The sequence below is a fragment of the Acanthochromis polyacanthus genome, chromosome 14 (genome assembly GCF_021347895.1).
Source record: "Acanthochromis polyacanthus isolate Apoly-LR-REF ecotype Palm Island chromosome 14, KAUST_Apoly_ChrSc, whole genome shotgun sequence".
NCBI classification, from domain to species: domain Eukaryota; kingdom Metazoa; phylum Chordata; class Actinopteri; family Pomacentridae; genus Acanthochromis; species Acanthochromis polyacanthus.
In genome coordinates this window covers 5,669,567-5,692,762 of record NC_067126.1, presented here as the reverse complement: position 1 = coordinate 5,692,762, position 23,196 = coordinate 5,669,567, and the positions used below count along the sequence as shown (strand labels likewise).

At 38.0% G+C, this 23,196-nt stretch overlaps 1 protein-coding gene across 1 annotated transcript; it reads left to right on the top strand.

The window, feature by feature from the left end:
* Nucleotides 1-648: 648 nt before the first annotated feature.
* Nucleotides 649-22,929, top strand: si:rp71-68n21.9 (kelch-like protein 9). The gene is made up of 11 exons (XM_051959395.1): nt 649-791; nt 4,086-4,130; nt 7,005-7,138; nt 7,885-8,054; nt 8,743-8,875; nt 10,217-10,413; nt 11,439-11,514; nt 12,477-13,034; nt 14,528-14,707; nt 14,884-14,997; nt 21,174-22,929. The coding sequence occupies exons 1-11, from the start codon at nt 649-651 to the stop codon at nt 21,668-21,670; spliced, it is 2,247 nt and encodes a 748-aa protein (XP_051815355.1). The 3' UTR covers nt 21,671-22,929.
* The last annotated feature ends 267 nt before the right edge of the window (nt 22,930-23,196 follow it).

The following is a 23,196-nucleotide window of genomic DNA, read 5'->3' as shown; positions in this document are numbered from 1 at the left end:
AAAATGCAGTACAACAGTCTAAAAATGCAATAAAATAGTACAAATAAAAACCCAGTTAAACAGTGCAAAAAAATGCAAAAAAAAAAAAAATCCAATAAACAGTCCACCCCCAAAATGATGTTGTAGACTCTGCAGCACTTTCCTGTAGAACACAAGCAAAGAGCAAACCTCAGATAAGATCTAATGAAATGAAACAAGCCAGATAGATAAATAAAATGAAATGACATATCTGTTATTGAAATAGAAACAGAAGTTGAAAATTACAAAAAACATCATATGAAATGATAAACAATGAAGTAAATTGTACATTAAATCCACTAAAGTATGTAGAAATGTGAGTAGAGAAATCAGTGGTTGTAGTTGGTTCTAAGAGGATAAAATGCATAAAATCTATCAAATCAACCAAAAGCCTGAATATAAGGGCAGATTATTGAGTTTGCCTTAAAAATATCAGCTTCCTATCAGATTTAAACACTTTAAAACAATTTAGACACTGGATTTAGTTGATTAAAGTCTGTTTGTTTCAGAGGCTGTGAAACTTTTTGTTGATTTCGAATCACAAGCGTGACTCTGTGGGCTGAAGATGCGGAAAAGACTTGAAGAGTGAGAAAGAGAAGTGGCACAGGAAGTGAGTGAGGTCTGGGTTTGATGCTCGCTCAGACGCTGCGACTCCCCACCGGCTGCTGCAGCTCACGTCTTCTGCTCTGGGTTCCTCGTAGAGTTCTGCTCGGTTCCACGGACAGGCTGGAGGGCGGCCTCGGGTCCAGCCTGCTGAGGAAGATCTCTTCCAGGTAGGAAGCTTTACGGCGATGTTTGGATGGAAATGTGAGGCACCTGACAGGAAAACAGCTCAGATGCTGCTGCTTCACGTACAGGAAGGTGGATGTAGGTCGATGGTGGCGGTAAACTTTTAACTTTCTGGAGTTTCATGACACTGAATTGTTAAATCTTCTTCTTATTAAATGAGTCAGTTGAGAAAGTTTGATTGTTTTTATGCTTCCTGACTGTCTAAACAAGAGGAGACTTAAGGTGACTCAAACTGGAGGCCGAACAGCAGGAAAACACTCTAAAAAGTTCATTTAAGGGGCATTTTATCACCACTTGACCAAATACATGCCTGCTTTATCAATTTAAATAAACGTTATAGTTGTAAACATTACTCTGAAAGGTTGTGTTGACATAGTTCTGTTGCATGAACTTAATATTTTGCATCAAACTCTAATTTCTGCATAATTTCATTTAAATCACATTAAAGTTGATGTAACTTCATGAAATTGGTTTACTCAAATGTGAAGAGGACAATGTGGTGCTCTACAGCAGATATCTACATCTGCACTGTGAGGTTGCTTGAAATGCATCTAAGTGAGAAGCGACAACCACAGTGGTAACGTAGTCCTGTCAGACTGATGCAGGCTGTGGGAATTGAGCCTCATGCTGCTGGGACTTAATGGAAGCAGCAATACTGCTCTTACAGTGGTGAAACTTTAGTAAAACTCTGATGGGACGCCTGTTAATCCTAAACTTAGAGATCCAAAAGCTTTGTGTGTGACGCTTTTCAGACAACCTGAAGTGCAGCTGTGTAGAGTTGCGGTAATTTATCTGAAATTGGTTTAAAACTCCATTTTTCTTCACCTTGTGGTCACGACTTTCACACAGGAGCAACTTTATTTTCCAACTTGTTTTCATAATTATGCTCATAAAAACATAACTGTACATTATAAGGTACATTTAGGCTGAGAGCTGCATTCAGAACTTACATTTTATAGGTTTTAATGACACTGAAATGTTGTATTTTCTCACTATTGCATGTGTCAGTAGAGGACGGCTTCAACTGTCTAAATGTTTTCTGCAAGATGTGACTTCAGCTGGGAGTTTGACAGCAGGAAAATGCTCTGAAACACTCCGAAAAGTTCATTTGAAGGACCTTTTCCCCTCATTTTATCAAATGTATCTACTTTAATTAATGGTTTAGATTTGGATAAAAGAAGTTGCAAACATTATTTTAATGAGTTGTGTTGACATAGTAACGTTGCATGAACTTAATATTTTGTGTCATATCAACTCAAATTTCTGCATACGTTGATTTAAACTACATAAAAGTTCATGTAACTTAATGAAATTGGCTTTAAAACTCCATTTTTCTTCACTTTAAGGTCAAGATTTTAAACCTGAAATACATAACTTTACATTGCTCAGTACATTTAGACCTAGAGTTGCATTCATAACTTACATTTTCTCGGTTGTATGACACTGAAGTGTTGTATTTTCTTCTTATTAAATGTGTCATTTGAGAAAGAGTTTTTCTGCAAGAGCTGATGTAAGGTGACCTAAACAGCAGCAAAACACTCTAAAAAGTTCATTTGATGGACATTTTCCAATCATTTTATTAAATAGATGCCTATAACTTCAGGATTTTAACACTGGAGCAACTTTATTTTCCAGGTTTGTCAACTTCTTTTCATAATTATGCTAATTAAGTACAAAACTTTACAGAACCGAAAGGTAAATGTACGTCGAGTGTTTCTCCAACTTTGCATTTTGTTTACAATTTTACAAGTTTTGTGACACGAAAGCATTGAACGTTGTTATTTCATCTGTCAGTGGAGACAGAGTTGGACTCTCTTAACGTTTTCTGTAAGAGGCGACCTGAGGTGACTTAACAGCAGGAAAACACTCGATAAAGTTAATTTAAGGGACATTTTCCCTCCACTTAACCAAATACACGCCTGCTTTATCGGTGCAGACGAACTTTATAATTACAAACTTTATTTTGAAGGGCTGTGTTGACACAGTTATGTTGCATGAACTTAATATTTTGTGTCATTTAAACTCAAATTTCTGCAAAAATAGATTTAAACTACAGAAAAGTTGATGTAAAAACTACGTCTTTCTTCAGCTTAAGATCATGATTTTAACCCTGGAGCAACTCAGCTTTCCAGATTTGCCAGCTTGTTTTTATAATTCTGATAGTTCAGTACATTACACGCACAAATGATGTGGAAATACTGATTTATTTTTACATTTTTATGAGTAATCAGCTTAAAAACTCGTGTTTACATCACTAAAACAAGGTTTTATTCTTACCGAAGACGTGCAGCGATGGAAGAAGTATTCAGACGAAGTAAAAGTAGCAGCAGTATATTATATGAATACAGCAAAATAAAGATCCAACCTGTCATAAATAAAGATTTATTATAAGCAAAATGTGTTCTGTTCTGTTAGTTTTTAGAGTGTCAGGTGTGTTTTTCTGTTGTTTTTTTAACATTAACATGCCACCTTGTCGCTGAAATTACTTCATTAATGCCCGTCCTCGATGCACTGTGAAGATGTGACAGTAAAAAGCAGTAAAACAAGAGTAAAGTCAGAATAAACTTTAAGAAAACAGTGAGTTAGTTCAAGGAAAACAACAAAAATCATGATTTACTCAAAGTCAATAACTGTCGAAGTGATTGAGATAAATAATAATGATGAGCACAGAAACAACAAAGGTTTTCAAAGGCACCACTAGAAAGTTCAAAATCCTCCAGCTAATGCTTATTATGCTACACTGACGTATAGAAAATGTGGAGCAGACCTACTTTACCGTCCCACACACAGAAGAAATAAAACCTCGACCTCAGATTTCTTATCATAAGTACCATGAGACTTAAATGTGTGTAGGATTGTTTCGAAAAGTGAAGTCGTATCCGTCGGACCACATCAAACACCCAGAATCCATCTCAGAGGACGATGAAACAGAAAACGTCACAGCGACAAACGTCCAGACTCAAAAACAAGAAAACTGAGTGATGAAGGAGGTATCCAGAGCCTTTACTTCAGTAAAAACAGCAGCATCACACGTTAGAAGCACTCAGCTGGAAGGTAAAGCTCCAGATGTTGCTTCAGTGAAGGTTTAATTATCAGAGAAGTTTACTTCAAGTATCAAAGGTAAACACATTTATTCTGCAGAACAACACGGTCCCTGCCAGTGCTTTACTGTCATATATGAAGTTTTGGTTTTACATTACAGCTGAATTTGTGTTTTTTTACTAAATGCAAAGAAGCATTTTTCCATCCACCGAATCTTTTCCTTTTGCTCCATGTAGGAGGCGAAACAACAGCCCTCAGCCCCCAGAGGCCAATGAAATGGGGTAAGACTGGTTCATCCTTCAGTTTATAGACTTCAACTATTTCTGCTGTACAAATTAAACTTTTTCAGCCATATTTCATCACTCTTGAATGATATATAATAGAAATTATTTGGAAATGTATAACTTACTGGATGAAATCTTGAGGTTTGAGAGTTTTTAAACATGTAATCGCTTAATATGAATCTTGTATCTGAGTCGTTCCACACCTGACCATCTTCAGTTTCACAGATTTTTATTTAAAGTGTTGAAAATTGATTGAGTTAACCACATGGAAAATCTGGTTTCATAGATAACATTAGTTTTAAAGAAGGCTGGGTCATGTTGATTTCTGCAGGGCATGGCGGTGGCAGTATCATGCTGCTGAATAATGTCTGAAGCCATGAGTTGAGAATTAAAGTAGCTGGACTCCTGAAACTTTGCAGGTTCATTGATATGCACATGTGGTTTCCTTCCCTGCTTTGATAGAACAATATAAACTGCTTATATGATGGTGAAAATTTGATCCAAAAATGTAAATTTTTGCAGGGCATGGTGGTGGCAGTATCATGCTGTGGAGCAATGTCTGAAGAGCCATTACTGTAGAAATAATGGAGCTGGAATTCTGAAGTTTTGCAGGTTCATTGACATGTACATCTGGTCTTCAATGGTACAACCCTGCTTTGATAGAATAATACAAACCAGCTGTATGATGATGCAAATTTGGTCAAAAAATGTCTTTTTTTTCTGTTTATTCCGATGTTCAACCAACTGTAAAAACCTTTATTTACACCCTAAGAGGCTGATTTTTCTTCTGATATTGGCACCAATAGGTGTTTTACCAGTCAGAGGCAGATGTTATGAGAGAAACAATATTAAAATGGCATTTTTTTTTGCATTTATGTCCAATATTTGAACATGCATTGAGCAGGTCTGATGGTGAAAATACTCAGAAAGTAGAAAATCTATGTAAAATTGTTACTGGGCTAAAAGAAAAATCAGTCAATTCCGAGTGCTTCAAATAATTTTATCAAAAAATGTTACGAAAAGCAAAAAGTTACAACATCTGTGAACAAATATTTTACACATTTTGCTTAATAACATGCACAGATTTAAATTAAAACTGAGGTGGAATGACCCATATAGAACTTTTTTCCATTATAGGGCTGGTAAATGAATGTTAAAAAATGAATACGAATTACATTTTACACGTCATGTTAATAGAAAATGAGACGTGAACAGAATTTACATGGAAGTCAGAGCTGTTCCCAGTAAAGCAGCTCCATCACTCAGATGTTCCTATTCTGAGAAGGTTGAAGTTGTGGCCAGCTGAAGGAAAAGAAAGTGGAATTGTAGAGAACCCACAAAGAGGAACTGCAGAGAGAACATTAAAAACTGCCGAACAACCGTCATCGAGGCTTTAAAAATAAACCTTTAAAGATGTCTAAGAGCCGCATGTTCTGTTAAAGTAAGTCGATGAAGAACAACCCAGCTGGAATTTCCTTATTTCAGAAACGTCCTCAGAAAGTTCTGAAAGGTTTCTCTAAAGGTTTGAGCAGGAAGTTTTTTTTTTAGTTCTTAGAGTGTTCTTTTTGAAGGCAGGACAACTAAAGACGTTCTAAAGATGTCTGGTGATAACACCATTGGACCGTTCTTTCTCTGTTGTCACGTATGACAGCAGAACACTGAGGGAACGTCTTATAGATTCTGTAATGGGTTTCCTCACATTAGCCCAAAGCTGAAAATGTTCCACCTTTGTGTTACAGGAATGTTCTATCAGGAATCCTTATCATGGAACACTGTAGGAATGGTTTCTATATGTTCCCTCAATGACATCCTCAGAACGCTGCAGCTAGAATACTCCACCTTTATCAACATGTCACAGTGCAGGAACGTTTTATAAAGAACGTTCTGCCATCTCAGCTCACATTAACATCCTGAAAACATTGAAGAACGTTCTATAAGACGTTCAGTCAACAACAAGGCAAAATGTTCTTTAATGTGCCAGATTACAGGAACGTTATAAAACGTTCTGTAAATATAAAACAATTCTGTCATCTGAGGTCTTGATAACATCTTGAAAAGGTTTTTTGAATGTTGCATTAGGAACATTCTTCGATATTGTGGAAACTTCTTATAGAAGGACGTTCTGTAAGATGTTCCATCAACAACAACACAAAGTGTTGTTTTACATATATCACATTACAGGAACGTTACAGAACGTTCTCTATTAAAAAAAGACATTCTGTCATCTGATGCATCGTTAACATCCGGAAAACATTTTTTGAATGTTGGTTTGAGAACGTTCTTCATGTTTGGAACATTGTGAGAGCGGCATAACAGAAGAACATGTTGTAATGTGTTCATTCATTAAAAGGCAAAATGTTCCACATTTTATTCTGTATTAAAAACATGCTGTCTTCTGAGACCTTGATACCACCTGGAAAGTATTTTTGGAGCATTACTTTAAAAACGTTCGTCTGTAAAAACATTCTAACAGTGTTCTATGATTTTTAAAAAAAGTAAAAACGTTTTATAATGTGTTCCCTCAAGAACATCCCCCAAACACCCTCAGAACATCACGAGTAGAATGTTCCACCTTTGTTCATAAATCACATGACAGGAACATTTTACAGAAATCATCTGAGGCATCAGTAACATCTGGGGAACGTTTCTTAAATGTTGGTTTTAGAGCCTCTGCCATCACAGAACATCGTTTGTGTTCCTCCTGAGGACATCCTCTGAAGGCTGACATTATTGTATTAACTTTACTGGAACTCAACTCTCTCTGAACATTTGATCAAAACATCTTCTCTAGAAGCATTATTAGAACGTGTTGGTGATGTTATCTGGTGTTAGATTGTTCCGTGTTGTCTGACTGCGGTTCCTGTTCTGCAGAGGAAGTGGGGATGACGGTGGACCCGGCAGGCTGAGCCGCCGGCTGTCTCGTCTGGGCAGCAGGCATCAGTCCAGGGATCCTCCCAGACCTCCAGCCCAGCCGGAGAGACCTGCAGCCGCCCCGGTTCTACAAGGTGGGTTCTCTGTCCACAGGGTTCCACTGAGAGATGACTGTCAGTTTAACTGCAGGAATCACTGCTAAACCATCACACACTGAGCAGTAAACAGTACTGTCCGAATTACTTTTCTCACCAGTTTGTGTAGCATCAGGTTCTGCATCACATTTAGCATTTTTTTTACATGTGCAATATTTACTGTTTTCATTTCTCAGGTGTAGTGTTTCAGTTTCTTGTGGATTTTTCATTTTCATTTGCCACATATTGATTGTATGCGCAACACTTCAGTTTCATGTACAGCATTCTCAATCTAATGTCCAATATTTAGTCTTTAACTCATTTTCAGGTGCTATGTTTCATATTATTATGTATGATATTATTTTTACTTAAGTATAATTGTCAGCATTGCTTCTGCCTTTTTCTGTTTTACTCTTATTTTAGTTTACGTGTTTTATTCCAGTAATGTATTGAATTTGTATTTTATTGTTTTCCAATGTGATTTTAAAGACTGCATTTCTACTGTTTTGTTTTTTTCTGAGCAACATCTGGCACAAGGATTTACTTTAGGATGAGTAAAGTCTCATCGTGGCTTATCATATCTTAGCTTAGCTTTACTTTGGATATTTAAGTTTGTAGATGAACTTCTTATGCTTTTACTGTTTGATGTGACAGAAATAGATGAAGTTTAAAGGCTTTAGCCACATAGAAGCGGGTTTATGGTTCCAGTTAACATGCAGCAGTGACATTCATGTTTTGTTCTACAGATGAGCGTCCTCCTCCACCTGCTCCTGCTTCTCCTCCAGCTCCAGCTCCTCTTCCTCCACCCACTGAAATGAAACCCAGACGTCCCGACAAAGCTACCAAACCGAAGCTTCCCCCTCGACCCATGTCCAAAGTGTTCAGCAGCACCGAGCACGGAGCAGCTGTGTTGCAGGTACAGCACTCCAACATGCAAATAAAACAACAGTTTTTCGACAATCTCAGTAGGAAAATTTGACCCTTTTGCACACATTTAACTTTATTGGTTTTCAGGTTTGCTCAGTGTGAAGACAACAAGACAATTTACTTTATTTCCTTAATTTAAAACTATTTGTCATCATGTAAGATTGCGGAACATTGTGGGAACCATTTTTAAATTCTATGATTAGTTCTCCCAATGATATCTGTAAAAAAAACTCTGAACCTTTTTTTTTCGCAACATGTCTCAGCACAGGAGCGTCTTACAAAGAATGTTCTGCCATCTGAGGTCACAGTAACATCTTGTGGGTTTAGGTATAATGTGTTCCCTCAACAAACAAGGCAAAAAGTTCCATATTTATTACATATTACAGACAACATTATGCAAAAACCCTCTTCTAGAACATGTATTTCACTTCCTGTATTTAAAGCTACAGTATTCGTCCTACACTCTAAAAGGTGTTGCACACATCTTTTTAAGGAGTTTTCTCAGGTTTATCTCACTGCATTATCCTTCAAATCCAACACAACTGCATCATAAAGAGGCAGAAAAACATTGAAAAGAAGGCACCAGCCTCCTCAGGAGTTCCTCAGTGTTATTAGAAGAGTGATTTATTGATGTTAAAATACAACATACCAATCTACCCATATGTTTCCTCCTGAAGGGCTTCGATAGTTTCCGGTCCGATGAGACTCTCTGTGACGTTGTTTTGGTTCCTGGAGACAGTAAAGACACCTTTCCAGTCCACAGAGTCCTCATGGCTTCATCCAGCGACTACTTCAAGGCCATGTTCACAGGTTGGTTCTCGTATGGTTGAACTCAGACAGAACAGGGAACTTTGAAATGGAGTCAAACTTATAAAGTTTGTTAGTCTTGGGTTTGTCAGAGGTTCCTATAACTAGATGGAAGATGGAATCATTGAAACATGACACAAAAAGCAGTCATGCATTTTGGTTGTTTCATAGATTTTTTAAAGGTCTTCTGGAAAGATGACCAAATCTGCTGGATCAAAAACAGGCATACAGCAACTTGAATGATCAGTTTTGTTGATGTACAAAGTTGTGTCAATCTAATTTTCTTAGTTTCGTGACCTCTTAATTTCTCCTGAGTGATTACGATCGACTACAGCTGCTGACTCCTCTCATCCAGTTAAAATAGAACCCGTTAGATGCACTCATTAGACTCAAACACTACAGAGGGAAAGTCTGAGGAGCTCAGCAAAGGTCTGAAAAAGCAAATCATTGAGTTGAACAAGCCAAGAACTTAAAGACTTAAATCCATCAAGAACCTGTGGACTGATGAAGAACCAAGTCTGAGTCAGAAAGACGACAAGTTTATTGAACTGAATCAATTCTGTCCAGAGGAGTCGAAGAGAAACCAGAAGATGGAAACCAGAAGAACCGAACAGAGGTGGAAATGGACAAAAAGACTTTAAACCAAATCTTATAATTGATGTTTGTATTTTTATGACCCAACAGATTTTGTCATATTTCCCAAAGACCTTTAACAAATCCATATAGAGAGACCAAAACTGTTTTTGGTACCAAACTGTAAATATGTTTATTTCTGCCATAAAACTGGTAACACAAAGCTTCTTTGGGGATTGACTCCCTTTTGAAGCCTCCAGTGGACGTTTGAGGAACTGCAGTTTTTACTTTCATTTTTCAGCCCTTGAGAACATGAAGAATAAATAACAACAATATAATTAAAAGGTTAGTTTTCTCATGATAGCAGGTCATTTAAGACCCGATGGACGCACTGAATCCTTATTTTAATACACAAATAAGCTGAAAGTCACCTCAAGCCAAAGGCAAAAGTGTGTTTTTGTGGTACTGCTACCCTCAGTAGCTCTTTTAAAATATCTGTTCTGTTTCATTTTTTCTCAACAAGCTGTCTGACTGAAGGAAGTGAGTTTAAAAATACCAACATCTATTGTTATCGCTGTGCCTCAACTTTTACTTTTAGATAAACAGTCCTGAAAGATGAAGAGGATGTTTGACTACTTCTGCTTCAGACTTCCTTTCAGTCGCAGCGTCCTGGGAGATATTTGCATTTGACCAAATTTATCGACGTCTTCGGTCTGCTGACGGCGCTCAAAGCAAATCCTCTGTGCTAATGCGTATTCATGCCTTCACCAGGAGGCATGAGGGAGCAGGAGATGAGGGAGATCAAGCTGCATGGGGTGACTAAGACGGGCCTGAAGAACATCATCGACTTCATTTACACCTCCAAAGTCAGCCTGGACATGGGGAACCTGCAGGACACGCTGGAGGCCGCAAACTTCCTGCAGGTCATGCCCGTCCTGAGCTTCTGCAACCAGCTGCTGAGCAGTGAGGTGAGGCAGTCGGTCCAGGTTCATGTCGAGCTCTTTATCTCAAAGTTGCACTAAATATATATACAGGTACAGTGGAGGTCTCATAAATATGTTCAAGTCGATTGGAGGTCTTGTTTATCACACTGTCACGTCCTCACCCTATAATCCACACTGTGTTGGTGTCAGATAAAGTATAGAGCAGAACAGACATTAGAGATCAACCGATTATCAGCTTGGCCTATTACTGTGGCTGATATTTGGCATTTTTCTTATTATTGGTATTTTTATTGACAGATTATTGGTACATTAGCTTCAAGGTCTGGACAAGTGGATAATAAAAGTGATAAAACAGAGAAAGGTTAAGAAACTGCAGGAGATACATCTCAGTCGATGAACAGAGGAGATAATTTAATCATTCCTGTTCCTATTTTCACTTTGGAAACATTTTGAGTAATTTATATCAAAATTTGAGTCATTTTAAACCATTCTGAAGATTTCTTGAGTCACTTTGGGAAAGTTTTGAGTCATTTTAAAGAATTTATGTCATTTGGGAAACATTTTTGTCGGTTGATCCCACATAAACGGAGGAGAGTGTCCTAATTTACTCACTCCTGTTTCTATTTTATTAAATTCTGAGCCACTTTGGAAACATTCTGAGTAATTTTAGAGAATTTTTTAGTCATTTCATCTAATTGTAAGTCATTTTGGATAACTTTTTAAACTATTTTAAAGATTTTTTTTGTCACTTTCTTAAAGTTTTTAGCCAGTTTGGACTATCCTTTAACCATTTTGAAGATTTTTTTGATTCACTTTGGGAAAATTTTTAATCGTTATGGAGAAATTTTCGTGTTGGAAACTTTTTTTCAATGAGTCCACATAAGCAGAGGAGAATTTACTTTAATCACTCCTGTTTCTATTTTATATATTCAGATATAGTCACCAATAATGGCCATCGGTATTGGCCCTAGATATAAACCCTATCAGTTGATCCCTGGTATGAACCATGTTTGTGATAAATCTATTTCCTGTGTTGTTGTTTATTACAGATCACTATTGATAACTGTGTGGAAGTGGAGCACATCGCCACAGATTTACTCCTGGAGGACGTTCAGCTCAACATCGGTGAGTGATGGGAAACTTATCAGCCTTTATGGACAGATAGTCAGAGTCCTAAACCAGTCTCTGTACAGTGTGGTCTCCATTTTGTAGTTCTGTCCAAATGTCTAGTTTTAGTAGTTACAACCTCTATAGTCACTCCAAGTTTCCCACAATGCACCAGGAAAAGTAGTGGACAGCCGATGGCCTCTTACCAAAAAATCATTCCCATCATGCATTGTGTCAAAGGGGAATGACGTACAGATGACAGAGAAAACTACGGAATGGTGGCATTTTCACAGATTTCTGACACTATTTTCTAATTTGTTAAGACATATTTTCTAGTGTTAAGAAGCATTTTCTAGTGTTAAGATGTATTTTATAGTTTATTAAGACGTATTTTATCATGTTTAGACGTATTTTGTAGTCTGGTAAAATGTATTTTCGAATGTTAAGACATACAAACTGATTGACAACAGGCACGAGACAAATCCAGAAGTCATGGCACGATAATATTACAATTAATAAGACGAATTGACATATTTAATAGCAACAGAGCAATATATCACAATGCAAACAAAGAAAATGTTATTTTCATAAATTAATTTTAAATAATTTGCTCTGTATAGTAGGAAGTTATCATAGAAATGCCCGTTGGTTCACTACTAAAGCGAAAACAGTGATGTAATTAATAGAGCAAAGACACAAGGAGAATGTGGAAGTTGTACTTTTACTACATAGTTCATCGGTTCATGATTTCAGACAGCAGTCATGGACTCAATGTAATGTGTGATTAGTATAAAGCTTCTGTACCGAGTGTGTCAAACTTTCTGATCCTCAACACTCCCTAAAACTATCTGCAGCAACTAATTCACTATTGCAGAGTACAGTTAGAGCAACAAAAATTGGTGCGCCATGCATAGTTTTGCTAACAAACCTGTAATCCACTGGATAATTTCCTTCATTGTTGTCGCTGGCTGTCTCTGTAGGTGAGTTTGTGAGCCAGAACCTGTCTGAGCTGGTGGACTGTGGTCGCTACCTGCAGCTCTCTGAGACCACCATGGCCAACGCTCTGTCCAGCAACTCCCTGAAGGGTTTCTCTGAGCTGGAGCTCTACCACATCGCCAGAGGATGGCTGGACCACGACCTTCCCAAGCGCCGCTCCTCCGTTTACGCCTTGATGCGCCACATTCGCTTCCCTCTGATGAGCCCCAGCGAGCTCATCCAGATCTCCCAGGACGACGAAGAAGGAGGCGACTCCATGATGCGCTCGGAGACGTCCTGCGTGAACCTGCTGCTGGAGGCCAGCAACTACCAGATGATGCCCTTCATGCAGCCAGCCCTGCAGACCGAGAGAACGCAGATCCGCTCGGACACCACGCATATCCTGGCGCTGGGCGGCGTGATGCGACAGCAGCTGGTGGTGAGTCGAGAGCTGAGGCTGTATGATGAGAAGACCGGCCACTGGAGAGCCCTGAGGCCCATGGAGGCGCCTCGCTATCAGCATGGAGTCGCTCTGCTGGGAGGCTTCCTCTTCATCGTTGGAGGTCAGAGCACCTAGAGTTTACACTTTACACTCAAGCAGTCAGTTTAGAAACCATGGTTCAGGGGTCTATGGTCCAGTTGGATCAGGTTGTCAACTAAGGTTGGTGGTTCGATCCCCCACACCATGTGGAGGTGTTATTGGCCAAGACACTGAACCCAAAGTTCCTCCCGATGGAAAGTGTTTTGAGTACCACTAAGGTAGAAAAGCACGCTATATAGTACCACTCAAAAGTTTGGGGACACTTTGAAATGTCCTTGTTTTAGAAAGAAAAGCAGTTTTTTCAATGAAGATAACATCATATTAATGATAAATCCAATGTAGACATTGTTAATGTGGTAAATGACTATTGTAGCTGTAAACGGCTGATGTTTAATAGAATATCTCCATAGAGGTACAGAGGAACATTTCCAGCAACCATCACTCCTGTGTTCTAATGCTACATTGTGTTAGCTAATGGTGTTGAAAGGCTCATTGATGATTAGAAAACCTTTGTGCAGTTATGTTAGCACATGGATAAAAGTGTTAGTTTTCATGAAGAACATGAAATTGTCTGGGTGACCCCAAACTTTTGAACAGCAGTGTATTTACCTATATTGCTTAATTTAACAGGAGCATGTGATTTGGAACAAACCAAACCTTAGATAATATCAGTCTTGGTAAACACAAACTATATTATTGGAGACTACTGTAAATGCAGCGTTCTCTAAGTTTGAAAATCCTTGTGCAAAGAAGCATTGCTAAATATATGCCTTATTGGAATAAGAACCTTAGACATGAACAAGTAAAAAAAAACATCTAGAATTCTTAATTTAAAGGTTGCATATTGACTTCCTTTTTGGCAAATTAACAACGGCCCAATATGTCTCCACAATTTGTAAAATTGTAGCACAAAATAGCACAAAATTTAATAATTTCACCATGCTTGTGAGTGATTATAATTGACTACAGCTGCTGACTCCTCTAAGTCAATTAAATAGGACCAATTAGATCCACTCATTAGACTCATTGGGAAAGTCAGAGGAGCTCAGCAAAGATCTGAAAAAGTAGATCATTGACTTGAAGTGTCAAGAAAGCCACTTGGAGCCATTTCAAAGCAGCTTCAGATCCATAAATCATCTGTACAAACCATTGTTTCCAAGTATAAAGTGTTGCTGATCACATGGACAAACACACTGATTACCCAGTTTTTGCTTAGAACCTTGATAAAAATCGTCACTGGCTTGTAAACCTTTGAGGTTATTTAGTTGTGGGGGGCTGGAGGAATGGCAGAAGTGACTGTGTTCATATTCTAACAGTATATAAAACATGCAAAACACCATAAAACTGATTTCCACCATATAGGACCATCCAGTCAAAGTCAGGGTACATTGTGCAGCATCAAGACTTGAATCATAACTAAATGATATGAGCTTATATTAAAAAAACAAGATGCAGATTTCTGGAAGTATGAGCTCAAATGGCTGGTTTTGTGTGACTGATTCTTGTTCCTCTCAGGTCAGAGCACCTACGACACAAAGGGTAAGACGGCCATCGACAGCGCCTACAGATACGACCCCAGATTCGACAAGTGGCTTCAGATCGCTTCACTCAATGAAAAGAGGACCTTCTTTCACCTCAGCGCTCTGAAGGGGAAACTGTTTGCTGTGGGAGGAAGGAATGCATCAGGAGAGATCAGTAAGCTACTATTTAGTATTAAATCACTACTGAAACAAAAATGACAACCCTTCTGCTCTGTATTACTTCTGCTCCTTCTTGTACCACTGCTACTACTGTTGCTGGAGTCTTTTTGATTGCTATTGGATAAAAGTTCTAAATAAAATACACAAACTTCTCCCTGTGATATTTAACAGACACGGTGGAGTGTTACAACCTGAAGAAAAACGAGTGGACGTTTGTGACCAGCATGGTGGAGCCTCACTATGGACATGCAGGAACAGTTCATGGGGATCTCATGTACATCTCAGGTAAGATAAAGGAAACACATTTTCAAAAATGCACATACACTTATAAAATACATCATGCCAGTCTTGAGTTTCTAATGACACCTTCAACTTTGAATTTTCTCGGATAGAATCATTGAAACACACAAATCTTTGTCCCAAAACAACAGTCTTGAATTTTGGTTCTTTAATAGATTTATTAAAGTTGAAGTAGTATGACAAAATTTAGAATAATCTAGAATAATCAAAATCTAAAATATATCTACATCAACTTGAATTATCAGTTTTGATGATGTAAAAAGTTGTGTTAATCAAATTTTCTTAGTTTTGTGGCCTCTTAACTAGTCCTGAGTGATTCCAGCCAACTGCAGCTGCTGACTCTTCTGATCCAAACACTAAAGTAGGAAAGCCTGAGGAGCTCAACAAAGATCTGAAAAAGCAAATTACTGGGTCTTCTTTTACCCAAAAACCACCAACCCAACCATCAAGCATGGTGGTGGCAGTATCATGCTCTGTGGAACTGGAGCTTTACACAAAGTAAATGGAATAATGAAGATTCTTCAGGAAAACCTAAAACCATCAGCAGAAGGTTGATCTTGGACACAGTTGGATGTTTCAACCAGACAATGAGCCCAAACACACATCAGACGTGGTAAAGAAATGGTTCCATCAGGATAGAATGAAGGTTCTAGACTGGTCTCCCCAAAGTCCTGACTTAAACACATCAAGAACCTGTGGACTGATGGAGAAACAAGTCTGAGTCAGAAAGACGACAAGTTTAGTTGAACTGAACCAATTCTGTCCAGAGGAGTCAAAGAGAAACCAGAAGACTGAAACCAGAAGAACAGAACTGAGGTGGAAATTTAACAACATGCTAACATTTCTGTATGAATATTTATATGTGTACTCAGAGGAGTCAGCAGCTGTAGTCGATCATAATCACTGACAAAAAGTTAAGAAGCCATGAAACTAAGAAAATCTGATCATTGCAACTTTCTATGTCACCAAAACTGATAATTCAAGTTGCTGTATGTCTATTTTTGACCCAACAGACTTTGTAACATTTTCAGAACACCTTTAATAAATCTATGAAAGAACCAAAATACATGATTGTTGTTTTGGGATAAAGATTCATGTGTTTCAATGATTCCTTCACTGAAAAGTCAGAGTTCTAGGAGTCATTGGAAATTCAACACTTCCATGATATACATGGTCTTTACAAGTGGATGTAAACTCTTGTTCATGACTGTAGATGTTGAGTTTACTTCTGTTTTAAAACAAGTCATAAAAAAACAAAAAAATTATGATCACATTTCCTCAATTTTTAAATAGTTTGGTGCCATTTTTTTAAATCTGTGAAGTCTTCATCTGTCAGTGTGTTTCTACTGTAAATACATCAGTGACTGTTTTAAAAATGACTCATATGTACCGCCTTCTAATCTGCTCTCTCTGCGGTTAGACTTAGCAGAACTATGTGAGTTAAAGATCATTGTCATGGTGGGAGTTTCAGAAACACAAGAGCTGCTACTCACAGCTGACAGCGAACGCTCTGTACCGCCAAACATCTAACCGCACTTCCTCACAAACGGGTTTTTTGTTGTTTTCTTTACAGCTGTTAAACAACCTCATGTAACTTCCCCCTTTTGTACCGAACACTCGCATCTGACGCAGAAAACCTGCACCAAGTTCCTTTTAGGTATTTCAACAGATTCTGGGTCAGTGGTGGGTCGGTGGCAAAATGCCAACTTGGTGGCTCTTTAACCAGAACAAAAATAAGTAAAATAACAATATCCTTCACTGGATTAATCAGTATTTAACCCCTAGCAAGATCCCTCCATTTATTGCCTTTCAGAATTGAAGAATTTGCAAGTTAATTTGGCTTTTTTATTTTTATTTCTATTTTTATTTCTAGTAGTAATTGTATTTATTTATTGTCTTCTTTGTTTTTAATTGCTTGTGAAGCACTTTGTGTTGTTCTTGCATGAAAAGTGCTATATAAATAAATAAAGTTTGAGTTTGAAAGAAATTCACAAAGAAAGACCTGTCAAAGTGAACACAGATTTTTTACAAAATAATGGCACTTAATAAAAAAAAACAAACAACATAATATCAGCAATTTCACATTTTTTCAGCCCCTTTATTGAAGTGAAATGGAAATAATTTGAGCAACTGGTGACTCAGTACTCATGAAAGAAATAAAATGGGTAAATTAATAATCTCAGGACCCTTTAAAATGAACTTGACACCTGCAAAATGATACGAAATGAGAATTTTTTATTTTTTTTTAGAATAGACATGAATCGAAATATGCAATTGATCCCCAAGGAAAAAAATGTTGTTACAGTAGCAAGCAAAAAGAGTAAAGTGACCAAATACAAATAAAATAGCAAAAATATCTGGTAAAGTATGATAAAAAAAAATCATAAAATTTATTCTAGTGGTTTTACAAAATCCAGGTCAACAATTTTACCATTCTTAAATAGGAACCTGACACTTTACAAAAAGTACAAAATATGTATTTTTTTAATTAAAATTACATTAAACTAAAACAGAAATACTTTGCTGATCCACAGGAAGAAGAAGCAAGAAGCAGAAATCTCCAGTAAAATAAGATGATTTAAAAATAGATATAAGAAATATATACTGAAGTTAAAAAAAATGCACAGTAAAGTGTAAAATATGTTCTGAATAAAAATGCACTAAAAAAACTGTATAATCTCACATAAAGTAAAAATATTCAGTGAAATGCTGTAATTAAATGTTCTGTAAAACAGCAGAGCAACATCTGTAGGTTAAATATAAAGAAACTAATTCAATTCAATACAATATGTGTATTTTAAACTTACTGTTTTTTAATAAATAAAATTAATTCTAGTAGTTTTGTGAGATGTATTTATTGATCCACAATGGAAGCAAAAAGCAGAAATATTCATTGAAGTAAAGATTGAAAAAAGAAATAATAATATACTAAGGAAAAAATGCACAATAAAATGTAAATTATTGTAAAAATATTCAGTGAAATGTGGAAATTAAAATGTTCTATAAACAGCAATGCAGCGTGCAAAAATATATAAATAAACACAATGCAACAATTGTATTTCAAACTTGCTGTTTTTTTTAATAAAACTAATTCTAACATTTTTACGAGATGTACCTAATCATTTTTAGCATTCGACAAACAGTACTAAATATGTTTTTCTACATTATGTTTAATTAAATTAACTTTTATTTTATTTTATTTTATTGATCCCCAAGGGGAAGCAAAAAGCAGATATTTTCGGTAAGGTAGAAATCTTAAATAAGAAAAATATACTAAAATAAAAAATGCATGATAAAATGTAAAATATACCAAAAAAAGTTGCTAGAAATGCACCATAAAATGTCAAATCCAGTAAAAATATTCAGTGAAATTAAAACGTCCTGTAAACAGCAGAACATATAAATAAATAAGCACAATATAAAATGTGCATTTTAAAGGAATCATAAGTATGGTTTAATAATGTGTTAATTTGTCTACAGTGTGTTTTGTGCACGTCTCGGACTGTTTTGTTAGATTTTAACTAACAGTCAAATAAAAATCTCACCAGACTAAACGCCCTCGGTTGACCTATTTAAAGCCACTTCCTGTCATCTCGTGGTGGTTGCCCAGCAACCTTGGACGGGAAGAAGCAGCTTCTCACGTTGACGGCGGAAGTTTCACACGACGGTCTGAGAAGCAGGAAGCTGTGAGACCTGTGGTTGAGGTGGGACTCGACGTTTAGGACAAAAAGAAAACTGACGGTTCTGCTGGTAAATTACTTCTAATCAGAAAGTTCTGAGAACGTTTCTGGTCAAAATTATCAAAAAAAAAAAACAGCTGGAGATGTGAATAAATAAATAGATGTGAATAAAAACACCGTTTCCACAGAGCTCTGACCTGTTGACCTACCATAAAAGCTAATGGTATTACTCACATTAACTGCACAATGTTCCAGTACTGTGGATTTTCCTGTTGTTTTGGTGACACTGGAATGAGAAAAATACTGTATTTACAGTTCCCCAGACGTCAGAAGTTCATGAAATCTGTTGTGTTCACTCCTGGAGCCAGTAGAAGGACATTTGATGAACTTTAAAACATTTTAAAGTTCGCAAAAGCATCTGTAGAAAGTAAATAATCCTGGCAGGGAGCAAGAGAGAAGCTAACAGATGCTAACAGCAGCTGAGGTTAATTTGAACATGAAAACACAGTAAAGCTCCCAGTCCTTGTTTACTCAGCTGAATTAACGTTTCCACATTTTGGTGACCTGTTGACATACTGTCAAAGCTAATGGTTTTAGCCACATTAGCTGCACAGTGTTCCAACACTGAGGACTTTGCAATCAAAAAAAGACTGGATCTTCATTTCCTCAGATGGTGGAAGTGCGTGAAGACTGTTGTGTTAACTCTTGCAGCCAATAGAAGGGCATTTGGTGGCGTTTGACACATGTTAAAGTTAGCAGAAGTGTCTATAGAGAAGCTGAGTTTGGGTTGAAATGAAGCTCAAGTCTACACAGACGCCTACAAGACGATCATCTGTTCATCTGTCTGCAGTGTTTTCATGAACATTTCAGGCTGTTTTGGTAGATTTTAACCAGAATTATCTGAAGTTCAACCTTGACAAGACGAGCTAGACTAAACTCTTTGTGTTTCCTGAGAACCAGGACACACAACGGATGTGTGGTCAAGGCTGTGAAGGATGCAAAGCTGTCTTGATCTCACTCAGTACATATGACTTAATGCGAAACTCTGTTGTTAAGTATTATGACGGACACATTAGGACAAACAGAAAGTCTCACATCCAGCAGAACCAAGCCAATGAAGGAATTCCTGTGAAAAGTTTCTTACTTCACTCTCTCAGCTCAGTGTCTGGTTTATGATGTTTTGCTATTTTTGCCTGCAGAACAGGGAACTCTGACTTCTATCTTTCTCTTTAGCTTCAAGTCCCTTATTAACGCTTCTCGTTGGAAAAGGCTTTAGATTTGTGAGTTTTTTGTTGTTGTTTAGACTTTTTTATCACCATTTATTTGAACTTACTCATTCACTCCCATTCTGGGTTGTTATTGGGAATAAAAAAGCATCTAGTCTGGGGTCGGTAAGTCTTGGCAGGACTGAAAAAACTCAATGTTGATTGGTTAAATCCATTTTTTCCACCTTTGCTGTGACATTTTGTGTCTGAATTCAGACATTTTTCATCTATTGTTGGTTGTTTTTGTCCTATTTTGTTTACTTTGTGTCTCATTTTGGTAGTTTTTGTGTCTTTTTGTGGATTTTTTTGTCTTGTTATGGATGGATGGATGATGGATGGATGGATGATGGATGGATGGATGGATGGATGGATGGATGGATGGATGGATGGATGGATGGATGGATGGATGGATATCATATTATTATACACTGATAAAAACATACATCTAATGTCATGAAAACATCTCTAATTATGCAAGATATTTCTCGTTTAACAAATTCCTGTCAAATTACAAAACCAATTTGTCCCTTTCTGTTAATTGTCACTAATTGAATCTGATTTTATAAATATATTTACAATATTAAACTTACATTTAACAATTTACATCGATTAAATAAAGAAAGAATCGTAAAATTTAAAAAAAATTGAAGAAAAATAATAAAAAATAAATGACTATCGGCCTAATACTGTGTTTGTCCCCCTTATGTGGTCAAAGATACTCTGAACCACTGGGTCTGGACCAGAGGACCTCTCAGGGTGTCCTACGAGGTCTGGACCAGGACGTTGGCAGTGGATCCTTTGGGTACTCTGGGTTGTGCAGTGGGTTCTCTGGGAATCAAACTGGTTCAACTGCATCCTGTTGATGCATGATCAGAATGGGATCTAGGAAGTTTGGAGGTCAAATCAACATGTTGGGTGATTGTCATGCTCCTCAAGATGTTCCTCATTGTTTGATGTATTTGCAATGTGTGTGTGTGTGTGGGGGGGTACATTTTCCTGCATGGGTAGGCCAGTGACATTTGGGATTTCCATTTGCATGAAGGAGTGATCAATTTCTGGGACAACGTATATTTGAGTGTATTAGTCTCATCAACATGGACGCCAAAATCCAAGGTTTTCCAGCAGAACTCCACAGAACCAATATGATCAGTGATAAGTACTTCACCTGTCAGTGGTTTAAATGTTGTGTCTGAGTACTTCTTTCTCATTCCTCCAGGGGGCATCACTCGCGACACCTTCCAGAAGGAGCTCTGGTGTTATGACCCTGGATCCGACACGTGGACCCGCCGGGCCGACATGATGGACCTCCGAGGGCTCCACTGCATGTGCACAGTGGAGGACCGGCTCTACGTGATGGGAGGAAACCACTTCAGGGGCAGCAGCGACTATGATGACGTCCTCAGCTGCGAGTTCTACAGTCCGGACTCAGACCAGTGGACGGTGGTGGCGCCGATGCCCCGGGGACAGAGCGACGTCGGTGTCACCGTCTTCAACGGCCACATCTACGTGGTGGGAGGCTACTCCTGGAACAGCCGCTGCATGGTGGACATCGTTCAGCGCTATGATCCGGAGAGCGACGCCTGGGACCGAGTCTTCAACGTCCTGGAGCCTCTGGGAGGCATCCGGGCCTGTACGATGACGGTCCACCTGCCAGAGGGTTCAGTGGACGAGGCCCAGATCCAGGAGTGTCCGTTGCCCACCGCCAAGAGCTGAGAGCAGCAGGGGAGGTGCAGGAGGAAGTCTGCAGCAGCAAAACAAGAAGCTGTGTGGGCCGTAAACACAGGCTTCATGTTTGGGCGAGGTGGCTAGCTAATATTAGCATTCTGCAGTCTGAAGCTTTGACACATTTTCTACCAAACACAGGCTTCATGTGTAGGTGAGGGAGCAGCTAATATTAGCATTCTGCAGTCTGAAACCTTCACATGTTTTCTACCAAACACAGGTTTCATGTGTAGACGAGGCGTCTAGCTAATATTAGCATTCTGCAGTCAGAAGCTTTGAAACGTTTTCTACCAAACACAGGCTTCATGTGTAGGTGAGGGAGCTAGCTAATATTAGCATTCTGCAGTCTGAAGCTTTACCATGTTTTCCAGCAAACACTTTGTTTCACGTCCCTCCTGCTCTGCTGCTTGAGTCCATATTCTCTGAATGAAAGACCAAACTGCTTGGTTCATTGAAAAACTCAACCAGGAAAACAAGTCAGGACCAACTCGAAGATAAACCCCCCGATTCAGCACCAAAATACTGCAAATGAAGCATAAAGACGGCGTTCCAACCATCAGTGTTTCTGTTATTAATCTGTAAAATAAAAGGAATGAACTGAACTCTCTGTTTGATGATGAAGGATGAAGGAGTCACAGTGGTTCTGGTTGATAAGACAGAAAGACAGACAGATGGACGGATACTTACTGACGTAGTTACTTACTGACGTAGTTACTTCTTTACATACTTAGTTCCTTGCTTACTTTTTACTGACTTCTTATTTAATTACTTACTGACTTATTTACTCAGTTACATAATGACTTGTGTACTTAATTACTTACTTAGATACTTACTTACTTACTTACTGACTGACGTAATTACTTTCAGTTAGTTGACTGTTTCTGTAATTTGTAAACTAAAGGAAGTGATTTCTCTGTTTCTTGATGAACTGTGTTTTGACAGATAACTGATCTTCCAGTCAGGAGGTTTTTAAGCCATAACGTTTTATTCTGATTCGTAGATGGAAATTCTTGTCCTTTTATAAATTCGCCCTGAAACCAACAAAGTCGACTTCAACAAACATCCTTTGTGCTCAATTAAAGACTCACTGATCCTCTTCTAATGAGTTTCACCAAAGTGAAACCAGATAAAGGGTGGCTGAACATCACGAGTTTAGTATCTGATAACGTGGAAACAGAAGCTTCTGGTTTGATGTGTTTTGTACAGTTCTGCTGCTTTAAGATGAAATAAAACCTTTATTGTGGACTTCAGTGGAGAATCCGATTCTTTACCGTCACAGACAGTTCTTCAGCAGCCGTAAAACAAACTGCTGAACGTCTGATGTCTGAGGATGACGACGATCCTTGAACCTTCGTCCTTCACCTCCGAATACGAAGAGAAACAGCTGATATCAGCCGAGGCCTTCAGGAGATGAAACACAGACAGATGCTGAGCTCAGAGTCAGTGAGTTTATGTTGTTTAAAGAAATAAACGGTTCAGAAACAGTTCTGTCACGTCTTATTCTATGGAGAAAACGA

Bases quoted from the DNA above. Each gene is read 5' to 3' on its own strand.
- si:rp71-68n21.9 (XM_051959395.1), top strand. From the start codon at position 649: ATGCTCGCTCAGACGCTGCGACTCCCCACCGGCTGCTGCAGCTCACGT. The intron at 4,131-7,004 runs GTAAGACTGGTT...CCTGTTCTGCAG, and splicing joins CCAGAGGCCAATGAAATGGG to AGGAAGTGGGGATGACGGTG. The intron at 10,414-11,438 runs GTGAGGCAGTCG...TGTTTATTACAG, and splicing joins ACCAGCTGCTGAGCAGTGAG to ATCACTATTGATAACTGTGT.